We start from the raw sequence: 20,599 nt of genomic DNA, 5'->3' as shown, positions 1-20,599 counted from the left end.
AATATTCTTAGAATAGTCCAAGGAACAACCCCCTGAATTTTTGCCGCATGTTTAGGAAACACCCTGTATATTGTTTGATGATTTTTCTCCTTATAGTGTTATAATTTTTTCTTATTTACTCTTAAGGTGTTTGCCATACGCTAGTAATGTGCAAATTTTATTGACTGTATTTTCTCATTAATTATTTCAATCCATTATTAAACTTTGTTATTCAAAAATACTTGGTCTCATTCAGTGAAACACCTCTTAGAAAAAGATCAAATATAAGACTTATCCTAGTGCATAAGCCGAAAGATTCTTTCATAAAAGAGAAATTGTGTTAATTTCAAAATAACTGTACTGGCCGGAACTATAGAAAGCCGCTCTTCTAATAAGTTCCTTTTTTAAACATTAACACCCAACTACAGGCCAGTTTATTACATCGTCCATAACTCCAGAACGCCTGAAGCTATCGCTTTGCGACCTTTTGGTTTTTTCCTACAAATTTGATAAGCTTTCTGTTTCTTTTAGAAATTACACAATTTGGTTTTTCGCCGTGCATCAGTTGAAGAATATCTTCTTTCGGCCATAAATTCAGAACGCATGAAATTATCGCTTTGCGACCTTCAGGTGTTTTCATGCAAATTTGATGGAATTTCTGTTTCTGTTAAGAAAATTCTATCATTACATTTGAAATTTCGGAGTAAAATGAACAAAACAATGAACTTCTGACTTAGCGCCCCCTATCGAAAGCAGCAAAAACAAATTTTTCATGACTATAATTTTGTCCTCAATCAACAAGATATTATCTTTCAGACTAGATCTAATTTGATCAAAAATGTTGAGCCAAACTGAAGTTACAGGCGTTTCAATCAGTCAGATTTCTTCCTTTCACCTACCCTTATTTGATGTCGAAAAATCGAAAGTGACAATTCAAAAAGATAGAGAATTTTCCAAGGATTACAGTGATGATATTATTTCTTCAACTTCATATGAAATATTTTCGAGTAATAGTATATAACATTACTAGCGAGGTAAGAGGGTTTTTACTGGCGAATGGAGGATATAATTGACGAGCCGCAGGCGAGTCAGTTACCTCCTTGAGCCAGTAAAACCCGTTACCTTGCGTGTATTGTTTTATAGTTTATTTGTTTCTCATTTGTAAAAAGGTAAGATAAATTCCAAAAAAAACTCAATAATTTGTCTCAAATGTCGTAAGCTATCATAGACAAAAAATTTATTGAAAAATATGACGTTTACTTGTCATTTGCAGATTTCAAAAGATAATAGCGTTTCTGAAACGAAAAAATGAGCGTTATACGCCAAAAAAGGCCAAGGTATTAAGTAAAGAAGAGACTGAACAATTTCTTTTACATGCTCCTGATGACCAGTGGTTGCTGGCGAAAATTGTAACAATATTTGGGATTTTTGGATGTTGTCGATGTGACGAAATTCTCTCCTTAAACATGAACTTGAATGATGTAGAAGATATGGGAAAATACGTTATTGTGACATTGCGGCAAACAAAAAATTTAACAACAAGAAGATTCACCATAACCGATGATGGCTGCAGCTTCAAGCCTTGCATGTTATACAGATTTTCTGAAAGAGTTGATACTGATGATGTTGAACCTTCTGTTGACTCAGAAACTGCTGAACTCGAGGACTGCAGAACATTTGTACTCTCCTTACTACCAAATAATTTGCTAGACATTTCTACTAACTTGTAAAAATTTTGCAAGTTAACTGTCAGTTTTACAAGTTAGTGACTTGATAAAATAAACTTTCTTGATTAATATTGTGTTTTTGGAAACTGACGTTTACAAATGAGAAACAAATAAAATTCATTTTTCTACCCCACGATAGCAATTACGCCCCCTAGCGGTAGAGGTATAAACTTCTAAACAATTTCCAGTTTGTTTTCTTGTATACTTTAGTGATAAAAATTTTCACCGCAAGTCTCTACGATGAGTGGATCCTGAGATATAGCCGCTTACGGCATTCTGGGTTGGGGTGCAGCATATGATTGCCACCTCAACAGGCTGAAAATAATACAAAAATCATTCTTAAAAATTATCCTAAGAAAAAGCAGAACGTACAGCAGTGAATGGACGTATAAAGAAGCGGAAGTTATGGATCTGGCACAACTATATGCATTTAAGACTCTGATGGATAATCATAAAAATAAAAATGATATAACACACTCTACTCATACATATCCCACGAGAATAAAAGGTACTCGTCCCACTACTATAAGAGCTGAAAAGACAATTGGCCAAAGATGCAACCAATACTTGGCTCCAAGAATATTCAGCATTCTACCTGAAGATATAAGGAATATCCAAAATTGTTATCAGTTTAAATACAAGCTAAAAATATGGATAAAAAACACCGAAAGAACACTGCTCTACAATATTATAAACTCTAAATAAATAATAAAATAAATGTGTGTATATATGTATGTATATATATATATATATATATATATATATATATGTATATGTGTGTATATATTACTTACCCGAATCTTGACCAACTACTCGATAACTGAGAATTTACCCGAATTGTGACATAATACACGGATGTGGATATGGATCACCGAATTGCGACACTGAACCTGAATTGGACTATTCACACTGGATTGAGAAAAGACCGAAAATGGAATGATACTCTGCATCTACTTACCTACACATTAAGGCTAATGTAAAATTTTGTAATATTTGTGATTTTACTCACAGAAAACCATTTTACTTGGTTTTCTCCATTTTTTGAATATTCATTAGTCCCTCATATGTATGTTTATGTATATGTAAACTTTGACGATGAATATATATTATATTATATTACCTCGCTTATTTGCCCACCCTGTACAAATTACCCTTTGTGATTTTAGTATTGTTAACATGAAATAACCATTCAGGTTATTTCATGTCCTGTATATTCATACAGGGAGGTTAAAAAAAAAGGGACCCTGTCTATGGGATAGGTAGAACACTGAAAAATAATTGGGGTTTGCTTAATACAAAAATAACGCCATCCATATTCAATACAAAGGACGTCGACGAAAAAAGAAACTATACACATTTTTTATGGAACAACAGTAGTGCAGCCGTAACTACAGGCAACATTGTAACGACATTTTATATGAATATTTTTTGGAATTTAATTCAGTTTGTTTTTAAATCTGACTCTCATGGAAGACGCTAGCTACAAGGTTCATACCAAGTAGTATTGAACTTGAACATATTTTTTTTCAGGTTAGATTCATCTATTAAATTTTCGAGTGAACTCAAACATCATTCAATTTTACACCAAAAAGGTATTCTTGGTAAAACTCGATACAATGTACCGTTTTCAGAATATCAAGATATGAAAATAATTATATAATAACCGATGTTGGTATAAATTTATTAATTATTATTCCCGACTTTTGTCTATACGCTTAGGATTTCTCCTCGCCGTCGGCTTCTCACTCCCCGCTAAGAGGAACATTCACCCAATTCCAGATATTTAAAATATCAGAAGGGTAGAGCTCGGACCGAGCTCTAGCTCGGTCGTGTCCGGTCCTTGTGGTCCCCCTGGTTCTCGAAATTCTGGTCCTCTTACACGTGATCCTTGGACCTGTCCTTCGCTTCCTAGGAATTTTCTCATCGTCCTTGCAGTACCTAAAAGAACAGCTTTTTGCATTATACATATATACTCACTAATTCCCAGTTGCTTGATATTCCTTTTGAGATTTTTGGGCACTATTGTAGTTGTTGAGATGATAATTGGAATAGTTTTCGTTAATAGCATTCCCCACTGACGCTTTATCGGAAATTCGAGGTCCCTATATTTTGAAATTTTTTCGACCTCTTTTTGACGCATGTTGTTGTTATTAGGTATTGCTACGTCGATGAGTTTTGCTGTCTTTTGATGTTTATCGACTAGCAGTATATCTGGCCTGTTGTGAGGAACTGTTTCATCAGTCAAAACTGTACGATCCCAGTACAGTTTATAGCGCTTGTTTTCCAGGATGGTTTCCGGTCGGTACTTGTAGTATGGTACTTTTTCAGAATTAATTAGTTTTAATTTGGTTGCCATTTCTTGGTGTAGTATTTTTCCTACTGCATCGTGTCTCTCTTTATATTCTTTTCCTGCAAACATTTGACATCCTCCCGTGATATGTTGGATTGTCTCATTCGTTGGACACCCATAACGGCATCGATCGTCAGAAATAGTTCGATCCTTTATGATATGCTTGCAGTAATTTCTCGTTGAGATCACTTGATCTTGGATGGCTAAAACGAATCCTTCCGTTTCTGGATATATCGCACCTGATGTGAGCCAATAGTTCGACGCTTCAATGTCTCTCCTTCTTTGCAGTTTATCTTGGATTGTCTGGTGGTTGTATAACAATTGCCTCTTGTGCAGTTGTAATGGTGTTGATTCGTCTGCTTCACATAGTATTTTGTAAACCTTTGACGTATCTGCTTTGTATTTGAAGTATGTTCGTAGGTATTCAATTTGCTAATGGTCAAGTTCCATAATGTCTAGCAGACCTCTGCCTCCTTTATTCCTCGGCAGTGTCGTCCTCTCAATGCTACTTTTCGGATGGTGCTTGTGTGCTTTTGTCATCAAGGTTCTCATTTTGCGTTGCAGGTTTTCTATATCTGTTTTGCTCCATGGAATTTTACCGAAAGAGTATGTTAGAATTATTTTTTTTAGAATTATTATTATTATTATTGATTACTGAGCTTAATGTGTATTAAAAATTTTTCGACGCGTAAATAAGATCTCATCGATATATTGGTAGAGGTGCAGCAAAGCTACGATTCAGTGGCCTTTTCGGTCATGCGATTTTAATCCTGTACACAGCTTGGTTGCATCTTAAGAAAAAAGTCTATGCTACAAAGGTAAATTCACGTCGAAAACTGGATACAGAATTCAACGTCAGTTTAATGACCTCATAGCTGATGCACCACCGTTTAGAAGATAAATGATTCCTTTGGAAAAAAATTATGAAGTCATGAAAACGGAGGACATTTTGCACATTTACTCTAAATGAATTTTATTTTATATAATTAGTCTTCATTTTAATTTTCTTCTTGTGCTTAATAATTTTATCATTACAATATACCATCAGCATCACTTATTATTATTATAATTGTTGATCCCTCAGAGAAAGTTCTAGGTTTCAATCTTCCTAGGAAAATTTGGTGTATTTTGAATAGACTTAGAACTGGTCATGGTCGTTGTAATAGTACCCTCTTCAAATGGTGTTCTATTGATAGCCCACTATGTGAGTGTGGTGTAGAAGAGACCATTGACCACTTGGTGAATGATTGTCCGATTTATAAATTTCATGATGGTTTCCAAGCTATCCATTCAGTTTCAGATTCTTTTTTAGAATGGGTAGTTAACTTCAAATCGATATAATGAAAACTAATATTTAGTACTCCTTTCTGCTTCTTTTCTTTTTGTTTTAGGATCCAATTGGAAATTATAGAGTCGTCAACCGAAAAGAGAGGATAAAGGAAATTTTGTTTTGGTTGAAGAGGAAGTCCTTCAATATAAATTATGTCAGCTTATTCTGTAAACGTTTACACAAACCAGTCACTACACCGATACGGGGAGACAGAGTTTTTGCTGAGGTTTTTATCTGTTCTCTTGTATCATACGTTGAAATGTATGATGCCCCGTTACATTTCCTCTGCTAATACTGAGATTAATCGACACATATGCTTGATTGTTTGAAATTAATATTTTGTATTTGCTCTTTCTCAAAAGAATATATATATATATTATAATTGTTAGTTCACTTGAAATTTTGATTGATAAATCTAGCCTTGAAAAAGTTATATATTCAAGAGCAATACTACTTGGTACGAACTAATGCCTTCTATCCGATATAAAAACAAATTCATGGGATGTATAAAAACAAATTCATGGGATGTATCAGCTTCCGAAACATATTTTTATAAAATTTCATTACGATATTGCCAGTAGTTTCGGTAAAATCGTTAAAAATGTGTATACATTTTGTTTCTTCAACGCGTTTTATCCTGAATACGGATGGAGTTACGAAAATTGTGTATTACGCAAACCCCAATTATTTTTGTCTAGCTATCCTAGAGACGGGTTCCCCCTTTTTGTTGAAGCACCCCGTATAGTAATGATGATAGTTCTTATGGAGAACAAAAAACAGAGGAACATTGAATTTATAACTTGATTTTTTTATAACTACATCCCCATTTTAAATGTGGTGTCCAAATAAACATTTTCGCTCAAATAATCCGATACATTTTCAAAGTTATGAAGGTTATTGACCGTGAGTATTTCCAACTTTTACTCTCTGGAACTGAAAAATACAATAATGGTATTCATTCATGAGTAACTCATTGAATAAATTAATCGGTATACAAACTCAACTCCGATAGTAGTTGACCTTGACATAGAAATTCCATGATCTATTTGGTTCAAGAATATAAATATTAATAGTGGTCGCTGAGATAGTATAGATACAATTTTTGGATGTTTTTTATATGTGTATGTATACCTATGCCTCCACTGAAGACTTAATTTAACGTTAGAAATTTACAAAAATTTAAACCCTCTGAAGTAGTTACAGCTTTTGTTCTCGAATATGTAAAAGTAAAAGTTAAAAATAAACAGAAATCTATGTGACTGCCGTTGGCCATTCTAATTTTATTGGAAAGAATAAAAGCAATTTGCGTGGAATTTGATCCGAAATCTGGTGCTATATAACTTACTTGGAACTTCAATCTCTTTTGCAGTCAGGCTATTAGCATTTTACTGCTCAATCTCAATATAATTCACCTCTGGTGAGCTATTTTGATCTGCTCTAGCAGGTGGCAATATGCCACTTCAGGAGGTTTGTGTAAGTAATCATTACACAATCTCTGTGCCAGTAAGGGTTTGGCTTTAAAACACACTTCCTATGGAAGTGCCATCTTAGGTCTTTTGTGTTTCCTAGGGGCTTTTTCATCATAGTCGCAAGCCTTCCTTATAAGAGGGTTTGCGTGATTCTTCATTTTATTGAAGGTCTTCACGCTCAGATATATTAGATGGTCGTCTAGGAATGGTATATGCAAGTCTTCATGTATCCGTACGTTGCTGACAAACCATGGTGCATTTACTGCTCGTCTCAGGATCGTATGCATTTTTGCGGCGTATCCCCAAGCCGGGCATGCGTAAGACATGACCGGCCAAAGCTTGTTGGAAAGAGACATTTTGCTGCTTTTGCAAAGTAGCGGTTGCAACGCTGCCACTGCTGTCTTTCCCTTCACCACAACTGATGTGACGTGTTGTTTCCAAGTAAGCTTCTTGTCAAGTGTCACTCCCAGATACTTGGCCTCGTCTTTCCATTCGATCCTCCTACCTAACATTACGACATGTCCTATTGGATCTTTTTTCTTCCGACTGAAAAGAACGGCTTCGCTATTCTCAGGGTTTACTTCGATTCTCCATCGTGCAAACCAAGATTGGAGTCTATAGATGGCTTCCTGTAGATACTTCGTTGCCATTTTGGGACACCACGAACTGGCAAGAATGGCGGTGTCGTCAGCGTACAGTGCCATAGAGTTTTTCACCGTTTTTGGCATGTCGGATACATATATTGTAAACAATATTGGAGACAGCAGAGATCCTTGCGGAACTCCGGCTCAAAGAGACCTCTCTGAAGACAAAACTTCGTCAACTCTGGCTCTAAACTTGCGAGAATGTAGGTAAGAAGCTATAAGTTGGACCATGGAGAGTGGAAAACCGGCAGCAAGCAGTTTGTATAGCAGGGTGCTATATAAAAAATGATTCTTTTGAAAAAAAATCTTGAAAAAACACAATCAGCATAAAAATCTACAAATTGAAATATCAAAAATAAATTTCTCGAAAATAAAGCATTATAAAGGTTGGTTCACGAATAACGGTATATCGTTTTTTGTTGAATGACTTGTGTTTATCAGAAACGACAGCAAAAATCTAAACTTCTGAATTCTGCCTTTTTTTTGGTATGGTTCATACGAACAATGCTAAATATGAAAAAATATTGTTGGACGGTTCGGGAGTAGTAGCTTACTAAGAATTCTGCCCAAATCCATAAATTTCTCTTCTCCCAAAATAGAAATGCCCATATTTAATTCAAAATATCAAATTCTTCATCAGAATGATACATTGGAACAACTCATTCATTTACATTTTCAGATAAACTCTTTCATCCATATTATTTTTGATACTAATCTATTCAAAAAAATTAACAGTAACATATCAGTATTGAACTCGTGGAATTAATTATCTTCATTTTACAAGGATGAATATTTTTTTCAGGGAAAAAAGATTAATAATGTAGTAATAATTAAGAGACTTAAAGTCATTAAAATATTTCACAGAAAGAAATTGATAAAAAAGTTTCTTCGATGATCTGAAAACGTCATCACCTAATGACCAGTAAATAGTATGTTGGTAGAACTTCAATAATAATTGGATTGATTACATGGAATTAATGGATTTGTTGAATTATTGGATCGTTGAATTTTCTATATGGTACTTCATATTCGCAAAAAATGACATTGAACGTGACACATCTCCAAAAAGATCATTAAGCTTAGTGCTACAATTAGCACCAAGTCAAATGTTATACTTAGAAGTGAACAGTAGAGGATAGGAAATATGGAAGTTTAATATCCTGGAGCAGGGTTCAAGCCCAAGGTTATTCGTTCCAGATCACGAAACAAATTCTGTAAAATCCATGATGGTGGATGAAAAATCATTCATTTATCTTTGCACCATTAGTAGGTGTTATCTGCACAATTGCAGGATAAGGTATATTTTGTATGGTTTCCAAGAACTGTTTCGTCTTTAGTGATATTTTTCTAACAAAACATGGAAAATTTTGTATCCTTTAAACATATATAAAATGGTTTAATTAAAACTAACTTTTTATTGTCGATTCCTCGTCGATTTTGGAAATTAGGTATTCTTACCCTATTCTGTTGAAAGACTCTTAAGGATTTAAAGTTCAGTTAAAACAAGAACTCAAGCTGGTCGATCACCAGCAATGTCATATCTTCGCTGATTGGGTCTTTGAAATGCTTCTAAATAATCTGGATTTTCATCGAAGAATCATCTTCAGTGATTAGGCCCATTTTCTCTTCGGAGGCTACGTTGATAAGCAGAATTGTCGCATTTGGGGCTCGGAAAGTCAAAAGATGATCGCAAGAAATGTTTCCTGGTTGTGTTTTTTGCTTGAAGAGGTGATCAAAATTGGTCATCGATATCTTGTGGTAGAACAGCATCAGTCTTTTTTCTTTGGAGCCACGTGTATTATTATTATTATTTGAACTGGGGTCGTTTTGGTTCGGTAAGCCTTCCGGGAACTGCGACCATGCAGATCTCTTGTTCACTACCCTACTCATTCATAGAAACCCAGGGAGGTCGTCAACGACGTTAATAAAATTGACAACCTCCTTAGGGACCTTGGCCGTTACCTCTCTGGTATCCAGGACCGGCTTACCCATGTGAATGGTTCTTAGGCCAGCCAACTGCGGACACTTGCCTTCCAAGTGTTCAGCTGTTTCTGCTTCCGATCCACAGAGCCTACAAATCTCGTCTGCTGACTTTCCCATACGGTACAAATGATGTTTGTACCGACAGTGCCCCGTCAGCAGTCCCACCATCACCCGAAGCTCGGCTCGCAACAGCTTCAGGAGCTTTTTGGCGTAGGCAGGTGAAATCGTCACGAATTTCTTTACCTGAACAAGTCTAGGAGTGTTAGTCCAGTGGATTGCCCTGCTGTTCAACTCCCATAGCTGGACCGCAGCTTTATATTGGTCTTTTCCTATCCAACAGAAAGGCTCAGGTCCAGCAGGTGTTAACCTTGATGCACTTTTTGCAAGTTCATCAGCTCTTTTATTTCCTTCAACCCCACAGTGCCCTGGTACCCATAGTAGAGTCACCTTATTTCCTCTGGCCAGTTGCTTTATGGTGTTACGGCACTCCCATGTCAGCAAAGACCCCTGACAACACTATTCCAGGGATCTAAGCGTGAGTTGTCCGTGTTGATGTAGATATGCGCCCCCTTGAGGTTCATTTTGAGACACTCCTGGGCGCATACATAAACAGCCATTATCTCGGTCTGTAGAATCGAGGGCTCACTTCCCAGAGCCACATGTAAGATCTATGGCAATGCTCTGCAATTGACTCAAGACCAAAATGTAATTCGTTGTAAGTTTTAGAGGACATACAGTCGCATATATGCGAATTGGCCATGGAAAATTTCATGACAAGTTCATGGTGCTGCAACCAAAGCCATGGCGGCCATTTGGCTCAAATCGTTGTCCATTTTTAATGGCATACCTTCCTCTTCACATTGAAATAAACATTGAGATATACTCGCTTTCTTTCTATATCGAAATGAAACCTCTTATTAAAAAACCGCCCTGAATTTTTTTTTAATACCTCAAGGATGATCAATTACTTGAACTTTTGCAAACATTCATCAGTTACCAATTTTCGAGGTATTATAATGCATGGAAATTTTTGATTTCTAGCTTTTTTTCTAACAAACATTTATTCATCAAGACTGAGGTAACAATTCTACTTTTTTCGACTTAATGAGAACGAACAAATTTCACTGAATAATCTTTTCGATCAACTCAAAAATGGACATGAAAAGGAGCATCGATCCTAAAACCATTTCCTAGTTGACTATTGTCTAATAATTGAACTTTCATTTTATTGAGATTAATGCATATACATTTAAAATTTCCTGAATATAATGTCAAATTATTCGTGTTCTTATTTACCCACCGCCTCTAGATATTATCTCAGTTGGAGACTAATACTATGTCCTCATTATACAATAAAACTCGAGTATGAATCACCACAGCATGTTAAGTTGTTGTGTAAATTTACATTAACCGACAAAACATATACAACCGACTGTACCAAAGAAAGTGAGATTGATCTAATCCACGAAGATACCATTATATAATGAATCAAATACCATTATGATATAATCAATTAGCTCTACTTTAAAGCATTACATACACCTGATGGTCATTTCCACGAATGTGAAATAATAGGAAATTGAATAAATAAACGGGACATAATTCTCAAGTCCACTTGCTGAAATGAATTGAAATGAGTGTTTTTTTTATGAAGGGTGTTTTTTCAGAGCTATAGAACTTTAAATTGCAATAAAACAACGATGGATTATTCGATTGACATGAATTTTATTTATCCGCAGGATAATCTTGTGGCATTACATTTTAAATATGATTTCTGCCATATGACCGCCACGACTGGCTCGGATGTAGTCCAATCTGGACGTCCAATTTTCGATTACTTTTTCCAACATTTGTGACCGTATATCGGCAATAACACGGCGAATGTTGTCTTCCAAATGGTCAAGAGTTTGTGGCTTATCCGCATAGACCAATGACTTTACATAGCCCCACAGAAAGTAGTCTAGCGGTGTTGAATCACAAGATCTTGGAGGCCAATTCACAGGTCCAAAACGTGAAATTAGGCGGTCACCAAATGTGACTCTCAATAAATCGATTGTGGCACGAGCTGTGTGACATGTTGCGCCGTATTGTTGGAACCACAGCTCCTGGACATCATGGTTGTTCAATTCAGGAATGAAAAAGTTAGTAATCATGGCTCTATACCGGTCACCATTGACTGTAACGTTCTAGCCATCATCGTTTTTGAAGAAGTACGGACCAATGATTCCACCAGCCCATAAAGCGCACCAAACAGTCAGTTTTTCTGGATGTAACGGTGTTTCGACATACACTTGAGGATTAACTTCACTCCAAATGCAGCAGTTTTGTTTGTTGACGTAGCCATTCAACCAGAAGTGCGCTTCATCACTAAACAAAATGAAATGGACGTAGTGCGCGATACTTATTCCGAACAGAACCGTTATTTTCGAAATAAAATTGCACTATTCGCAAGCGTTGTTCAGGCGTGAGTCTATTCATGATGAATTGCCAAACCAAACTGAGAATAAATCACTGGACAGATGTTAAATCGGTCTACATCTTGAACAGAAATGCCAACTTAAAGTTATATACCTCGAAAAAAACACCCGTTATATTTGTAGATATACGAAAGAGTTTCTCAAAAATCATTTTGTGAATAATGGCGAAAAAGGAGATCTAGGTATTACTTATTTTGGATTTGTTCTTTAAGGAATAATAGATGGCGATAATTTTGAAGAAGTTATGGACAGCGAAATAGAAATAACGAGACTACCACTCAAAAATATGAGATTACAGGGATACGATAATATGAAACGTTCACACAATGGTTTATTTTTCCTTACAGCTCCTGAAATGAATTCAAATATTTTTACAGGTTCGAAATTGTTGGTTTTATTCCGATGAATATTTCATCTCCTACTTCTTTATCTCTCGGTAGAAAACCTGCTTTTGCATTCTGCAGTGTTGACTTCTGTAATTTACGGCTGCAAATTGAGTCTCTGCCTAGGGCGGCAGTTTGGCTAGCGATGGCTGTGTGAAAGTAAAAGCTTCATGCGACTTTTCGAAAAAATTACATGAAAACGAATTCGAACAAACGCGTGAAAGCTCCTTGCTCACTACGTTTTTTATCACAGATTAATTGAAATAACTTCAAAAACAGGATACCTCATTGAATTATCTATATGATCTAACCTTCCTTCTGAGCATATGGCATGTACACCAAAAAATCTAATTCGTATGTCGTATCAACAACCCATCATTCTTGTCGTCGTGGACCCTGGAAAATACGAATGTACAATTACCACAGGCGAAAACCGTGACTTATGGTACTGCATATTTATAACATAAATACTCCATATCACTCAACCAAAAAATTCGCATTTTGTTTTCATTGCTTCAAAGTAAAAGATGTTATCACGAGTGACCTTGACGAGAATACGTTCTATTCTAGAACTTTTAAAGAATGAGAGACGAAGGATATGTGGAATATTGGTATTTTGTTGGTTAATCAAGGAGAATATTCCTTAAAAAAAAATTAAATCGCATTTGCAATAGATTGACTATTGATTCGAAATTAGTGCTTTTTTCAGCAGACTAACTTCATAAATTCTGACTTTCTCCGTAAATTTTCTGATATGCTGAACTTCAATTATGAAGGATTTCAGAACACTAAAATACCTATCTCTCAACATTTGTTCACTCGTTATAATATCGTACTGTTCTGAGCAAAGTGGTCAAATGCCATGGGTATATTAATGAGCAATGAGCGATAATACAAAATGATTTTCTGAGGAGAATTGTGAATACTCAATAAATCGAATTTTACCTAAAAAAAACGTTCAAACTCCATACAACTCACCTAATTTAAACTTATAGACGAAGTCTACATTGAATAGCAACTGTGGATCCAGTTGTTACTTGCAGTGAATTCTCCATTACAAAGGAAAAGGCACCTCAATGTATGAAAAATGATAACCGATTAATTTATTATGTTAGTATTGTTTTCCGTAGATTTTTGAAGGCTGAAATCAAAAGTATGCTGATAAGAAGACTCGGCTTCTCACTGATACAAAAATTAAAGGGTGTTCAAAGTAGACAGCGATTAAAACTGCCAATATAAGATTGATAACTTTTGAACTATGTCCAGGGAACATACTTGAATAGGTCTTCCGCTATTTTGCAGCTAAGAGGGCTATTATTGATCAATTTATTAGGGGTATTTATGGTCTTTACTTCACTTATGTTTCACATGAAAATGTATCTGCTTCGCTATTTTGCTTATACAATGTTTTATTCTTTTTTTATTTCGCCATTATCATTGAAATATTAAAGGCAAAATAATATAATAACAACATTCTTGAATGGCACACTATCAAGAAAGTTTCTATATGCTCTGAAGAGGGATTCAACCAGTATCGTCGGCTGTCAAGTTGATATGGGTATCTTTATTCCTTTTTAATTTTTGCTATTAACTCAGGTCTTGCAAACTTTTTCGTGGAGCATCATATTTTAAAGGGTGTATTTTTAGAGCTATAGAACTTTAAATTGCAATAAAACAACGATGGATTATTCGATTGACATGAATTTTATTTATCCCCAATATAATCTTGTGGCATTTGATTCTAAATATGATTTCTGGCATATGACCGCCACGGCTGGCTCGGATGTAGTCCAATCTAGACGTCCAATTCTCGATGACTTTTTCCAACATTTGTGGCCGTATATCGGCAATAACACGGCGAATGTTGTCTTCCAAATGGTCAAGGGTTTGTGGCCTATCCGCATAGACCAATGACTTAACATAGCCCTACAGAAAGTAGTCTAGCGGTGTTAAATCACAAGATCTTGGAGGCCAATTCACAGGTCCAAAACGTGAAATTGGGCGGTCACCAAACGTGTCTCTCAATAAATCGATTGTGGCACGAGCTGTGTGATATGTTGCGCCGTCTTATTGGAACCACAGCTCCTGGACATCATTATTGTTCAATTCAGGAATGAAAAAGTTGGTAATCATGGCTCTATACCGATCACCATTGACTGTAACGTTCTGGCCATCATCGTTTTTGAAGAAGTACGGACCAATGATTCCACCAGCCCATAAAGCGCACCAAACAGTCAGTTTTTCTGGATGTAACGGTGTTTCGACATACACTTGAGGATTAGCTTCACCCCAAATGCGCCAGTTTTGTTTGTTGACGTAGCCATTCAACCGGAAGTGCGCTTCATCGCTAAACAAAATTCGCTTATGAAAATCGGGAACAACGGCAATCTCATTTTGAGCCCATTCGACGAATCTACGCCTTACTTGATGATCGCTTGGCTTCAATTCTTGCACGAGTTGGATTTTGTAAGCACACAAACCAAGATCCTTCCGCAAAATCTTCCATAAAGTGGATGGACACAGATCCAATTCCTGTGATCAATGGCAGATAGACTCATTCGGATCTTCCTCAATGCTAAGCTCTACAGTAGCAATAGCTTCTTCTGTACGCACCGTACGGCGTCTCTGGGTATGCGAGTTATCAATAAGAGTAAACGTGGTGCGAAAACGTTCTATGGTTAATCGAATTAACTGCTCTGATGGACGATTTTGTCGACGATGAAATGGACGTAGTGCGTGATACGTATTCCGCACAGAACCATTATTTTCGAAATCAAATTGTACTATTTGCAAGCGTTGTTTAGGCGTGAGTCTATTCATGATGAATTGCCAAACCAAACTGAGAATAAATCACTTGACAGCTGTTAAATCGGTCGCCATCTTGAACAGTAATGCCAACTTAAAGTTATATACCTCGAAAAAAACACCCGTTATATAGGGCCAGATATCTGTGAGAAACTCAGTCCAGAAATAAACAAGAAATAAGAGACAAAGTTCAATGCCTATGGTATTTATAGATTTACGTAGATAGTATTCATTTTTCTTTAACAACTATTCGTTGATTAACATGTGCACTGGTGCGCAGTATTTGAATAACAACGCTAATTTTTAACAAGGTTCTTTCACTATCTTCTATCTTCGAGCTCAGTATCGGCTACGATCAACTGTATTCAGTCAAATCTTCGAAACAAAAAAAACTAAACCAAAATGCAAAAAATGAGTCCCTACTTCTTTCCTTTCCTCTGATTTTTTCCCAACAAAGTGAAAACAAACATTTCTATGAATCAACACTCCTAAGATCATAAGCATTTCGACGGCTGGCTCGGATGTAGTCCAATCTGGACGTCCAATTTTCGATGTCTTTTTCCAACATTTGTGGCCGTATATCGGCAATAACACGGCGAATGTTGTCTTCTGAATGGTCAAGGTTTTGTGGCTAATCCGCATAGACCAATGACTTTACATAGCCCGACAGAAAGTAGTCTAGCGGTGTTAAATCACAAGATCTTGGATGCCAATTCACAGGTCCAAAACGTGAAATTAGCAGTCACCAAACGTGTCTTTCAATAAATCGATTGTGGCACGAGCTGTGTGACATGTTGCGCCGTCTTGTTGGAACCTCAGCTCCTGGACATCATCGTTGTTCAAGTCAGGAATGAAAAATTTAGTAATCATGGCTCTATACCGATCACCATTGACTGTAACGTTCTGGCCATCATCGTTTTTGAAGAAGTACGGACCAATGATTCCACCAGCCCATAAAGCGCACCAAACAGTCAGTTTTTCTGGATGTAACGGTGTTTCGACATACACCTGAGGATAAGCATCACTCCAAATGCTGCAGTTTTGTTTGTTGACGTAGCCATTCAACCAGAAGTGCGCTTCATCGCTAAACAAAATAAAATGGACGTAGTGCGTGATACGTATTCCGCTCAGAACCATTATTTCCGAAATAAAATTGCACTGTTCGCAAGCGTTTTTCAGGCGTGAGTCTATTCATGATGAATTGCCAAACCAAACTGAGAATAAATCACTTGAAAGCTGTTAAATCGGTTGCCATCTTGAACAGTAATGCCAACTCAAAGTTATATACCTCGAAAAAAAAACACCCGTTATATGTTCGATATTTTTTATCATTACTCTCCTAGACTTCTGCGCGAACTCCCAAAATCTTAGAAAGAGATATGGAAAAATTTTTTTCTATGTAGGTTTTCACTGTTAATTTTTTACCCCAAGCAAATGGTTGGCCGGCTCCCCGTCAACAGAAAATTTCTTTTTCGACCTTGAGCTCAAACTCTCGACCTTCACCTTAGGAGCAAATTCTAACCACTGAAAACCAATCGACCGTGGATACAAACGATTTGTAGCTTCATTTTAAACCAAGAACACCTCGTATAGTTATGAATCGTTGATTATTGTTTTAATATGTGATCACTTGATTCACAATTCGTTACATGTCACGAGAAAAAAATAATAAATTCAGAGAAGATTTATTAAACGACCTCGCTGAATATAAACTTCTTGATTACATTTCTTTATAAGGTCTTATTTTTATATCAATTCAGAATTTTCTTCAACGCACAACACTAATTAACTTGAATTATTGATCAATTGTTTTTTTGCACAAGGAATATATTATAGCCTCAAAAACATCCAGGTAAACATTTTATAGCTCATTATTGTTCATAATCTCAACTAATAGAAGACAGATATATACAGAGTGTTCTTAATTATTCACGCCTTGTCCATTTGGAACAGATTGTTTTTTGTAGTCAATTTGAGCACAATCACAAAGTTTTTCAGGATGTAACGGGTGAGAGGAATAAATTAAACTTATATTTTTTCTTCGATAATAACTATTTGCATCTTCTCAAATTTTTCTTAAATTAAAAAAGTAGAACTAAGTCCGAACATAGTAATTCATAGTTCATTGAATTCTTCTGAAATTTTCTTTTATGTAATATCCAAATGTCATTCCCCTTATTTATATGTGTACTAAAGTCTGGATTCTCCGTTCACATGTGTGTAATTTAAAAAAAATAGGTTTAGGACTCAGTATTCTTAGCGACTACACAATTCTTTCAGAATTTTAATGAACCAAATTAATCAAATTAATTTTTTGAATATTATATATATTGAATGTTGAAGAATATTGTATATTTTCATGAATAAATTTAAATTTGTATAAGGGTTAAGTCATTGAAATAAGTCAAGGACTTATATATAAACTCCCCATTTGAAATTGAATTTGAAATTGAAATTGAATACAAATTTCACTAATTCGATATGAGTAATATCATAATAAAAAATTTGTCGAAACTCGGATGTTACCTTCAGAAAATAATATATTCATCTTAAAGCGTACAGGAAACTTGTGCTTGTATGTAGTTTTGATCGATGAAATATTTGAACCTTGTGCATAAATCATTTACTACATATTAATCACAACATTTTGATCAATTGATACCACGGTCTTGACATTAAATCTACTCACATGAATCCCTATTCGAATTCTAAAGTAGGATTCAAAAAGTTGGGGTAATTGAGTTTTTCTACAATCGACTAATGCTTTTTTCATATGAATAAAATTTATTACGATTTGTTGGAAATTTTTAACCAAATATAGTTAACAACGAAGGATTTTCGAGATTAACTACAGATTAATTTAATTGCAAAATTCCTATCGATCTACCTCAATTAAATGAAATTGAAGCTGAAATTCCTCAGATGTGGTGACTCTTTCCAAGAATGGGAGATGGCGCTGTATAATACGCAATACTCGGCAAAATTTTTTTTTCATCAAACAATCGTCTTAGTCGATGGAGCATTGAAGGCGGTCCTGAAGAAGCTTGATAACTTTTTAATAATAATAATAATAATTTATTCACCAAATTCAAACAAACAAAGCATAATGAATATTGTGTTATGAACTAAGGATCAAAATTCTTGAAGATATTAATCAGATAATCCCAAAGATTCATAATGAGAAATAATTAGCTAATATCATGCAATATTCACCAAAAAACACTGCGTACTATTCGATGCGGTCTATTTATCGGTCAAAAACCAATGTTAAAACTCAGTACCACCATTATGTAACCTTCTAAAAGTTATTGGTTAGACTTGGTCAAATCATCACCCAGAATTATACTCGTACATAATTGATATTTAGGATCTTACACAATTCTTGATGAAATCTGGTCAGGGATTGTCGAAATCCTAATCAAAATTCTAATTATCAATTATTCATTCAAAACCAACTAAATATTCATTTTCGTTATAGCTGACCTCTAAATAACCGTTTTTCATTGAATTCTATTATTACTAATCCTTTATTTGTTTGTTTCAGAGAGGATATGGAAAAAGTGAACATCAAGTTTCATGACAACGGGACGGTCAGTTATCAACATAAAAAAATTCTACAATTTGTACCTGAATTATCTGTTAACAAGGAACAGAAAATAACCGTACCTAATATTCCACTTTTGGTTAGTTGATAATTATACTCAATTAAAAATGTTACCAAATTTTCTTTTTTCTACATTCATGCGAAAAGCAAAACTTTATTGAACTATATTTAGTGGAAAAAGGAGTTCTTTATTGCACTAGTGCAATAAAGTTTTTATTGCACTCATCTGTCATTCTACTTCAACGTGCTGTCACCAATTGTTCATTCACTTTCAACATTGAGGGTAAAAATAAAGTTTGAGTTAAATTGTTCGTAACGTATTAGTTCCTGTTTCAATGCAAATCGATATTAAAATAAAGTATAAAGTTGCGCTTTTCATTTTCCTACACCTAGTGCCGCACCTCAATAAATCATTTTTTGCTTTTTGCATGAACGTAGAAAAAATGTTGTATGCAACTCGTGCAAAAATTGTTTATTGCACTCGACGTTTTGTCCAACTCGGCCTAACGGCATCGTCGGACAATTTCACGTCGAGTGCAATAAACATTCACTTTTTGCACTTGTTGCATGAATAACTATTTAATTACCTTCGTTTATGTTTTAGACTCTTGCGATGCACTCCAATACTTTGGGTTTTTTCGTGCAAAAAACCATATCGTTGATATTGAACATGGGTAATTTCAAACCGTTTGTGACGGTTACAGCGGACGAATTGGTCTTTGGGTATGACGATAAGTTGGTGTCTTTAGCCCATCAGTTTTACCCGAAGAGAAAACGACCGATGTCTAAGATGGGACTTTTAATCAATGTAAGTAGATTATATTCCTGTGAATAAAGAAAATTTCAACTTTTTCAGATGGGATGGAAATGTGTATTTTGTGAAACAATTATTTTCTTCTTGGTTAATTTAGTATCGAGTAATGAAAATTTCACCGTAACCTAGATTTTCATTTATCTCATACTTCTCTCTCTCTCTTCTCATACTTAGCCGAGAATTGATAAGGATGGGGCATGCAAAAGATGTAATGTATATTTTATTATTACAAAGAATCTAAAACAAAAATTGTTCACCCTTCGATGCAGAAATAAAATTAAGAATAGTGATAAAACTGATATTGAGTGCAAAATGGTGAATGCGCAAGGTCTTGTTATACTGAAGAAAAACCCTGTTAGTTCTTTTTTGAGCGTAAATATTTGAGTTAATTTCTACTTCAAATACCAGTTTTTGAGTGAATTTTTTGAAACGTTTTGATGTTAGCATTACTCATTCAGTCAGAATATGATTCAAGTGCGTTATAATAATTTATTAAATATACTACTCCATTTATTAGATTTGATTTCAGAATCAGAGATTGATAATTTGAAATAATAATACAAGACAGAAGTAACGTTGAAATGCATTTTTTATTATTATAATCTGGTACATAATTTCATGACATTTATTTTTCAAATATGATTTTTTTATTTTTCCGCCGCATATACGAGTTTCAAAGTACAGGGTGGGCAAATTTCGATGTTTTAGCACTACAACTTTTGAACCAGAGGAGGTAGACAAAATTTGATACCCCCTTCTCGTTCTCTTTTTCTGAGAAACTAACAAGGGAAGTATTCATTTTTGGCCACCTTCTTTTGTTTTCGAGTTATAAGCGAAAATTGGAAAAAAAGCGATATCGAAAAACATTTATATCTCTGTTAATACTGATGATCGAGTTTTGAAATTAAAACATCATAGAAGCACTTTTTTACGTAGAATCCAATGGCGGTTCATCTTCTCAAAAGGGGTTTTATATACGAAGCTATGACCCAAAGTTATGTTTGAATAAATTGATTGAATAGTTATTAATGCAT

At 35.2% G+C, this 20,599-nt stretch overlaps 1 protein-coding gene across 3 annotated transcripts in view; it reads left to right on the top strand.

Annotated features, from left to right (window-relative positions):
* LOC123675584 (scavenger receptor class B member 1) overlaps positions 1 to 20,599 on the top strand; it is a 129,471-nt gene that overhangs the window by 95,968 nt on the left and 12,904 nt on the right. For all 3 annotated transcript variants that reach the window (XM_045610962.1, XM_045610963.1, XM_045610964.1), the window contains exons 5-6: positions 18,692 to 18,830; positions 19,356 to 19,559. In XM_045610962.1, the coding sequence (XP_045466918.1) occupies positions 18,692 to 18,830; positions 19,356 to 19,559 (343 nt within the window). The remainder of the gene's footprint in view (positions 1 to 18,691; positions 18,831 to 19,355; positions 19,560 to 20,599) is intronic.

This window comes from Harmonia axyridis, chromosome 3 (assembly GCF_914767665.1).
Source record: "Harmonia axyridis chromosome 3, icHarAxyr1.1, whole genome shotgun sequence".
Classification (NCBI taxonomy): domain Eukaryota; kingdom Metazoa; phylum Arthropoda; class Insecta; order Coleoptera; family Coccinellidae; genus Harmonia; species Harmonia axyridis.
Note: the sequence above shows the minus strand (reverse complement) of the source record. Positions and strands in the feature narration are given on the sequence as shown.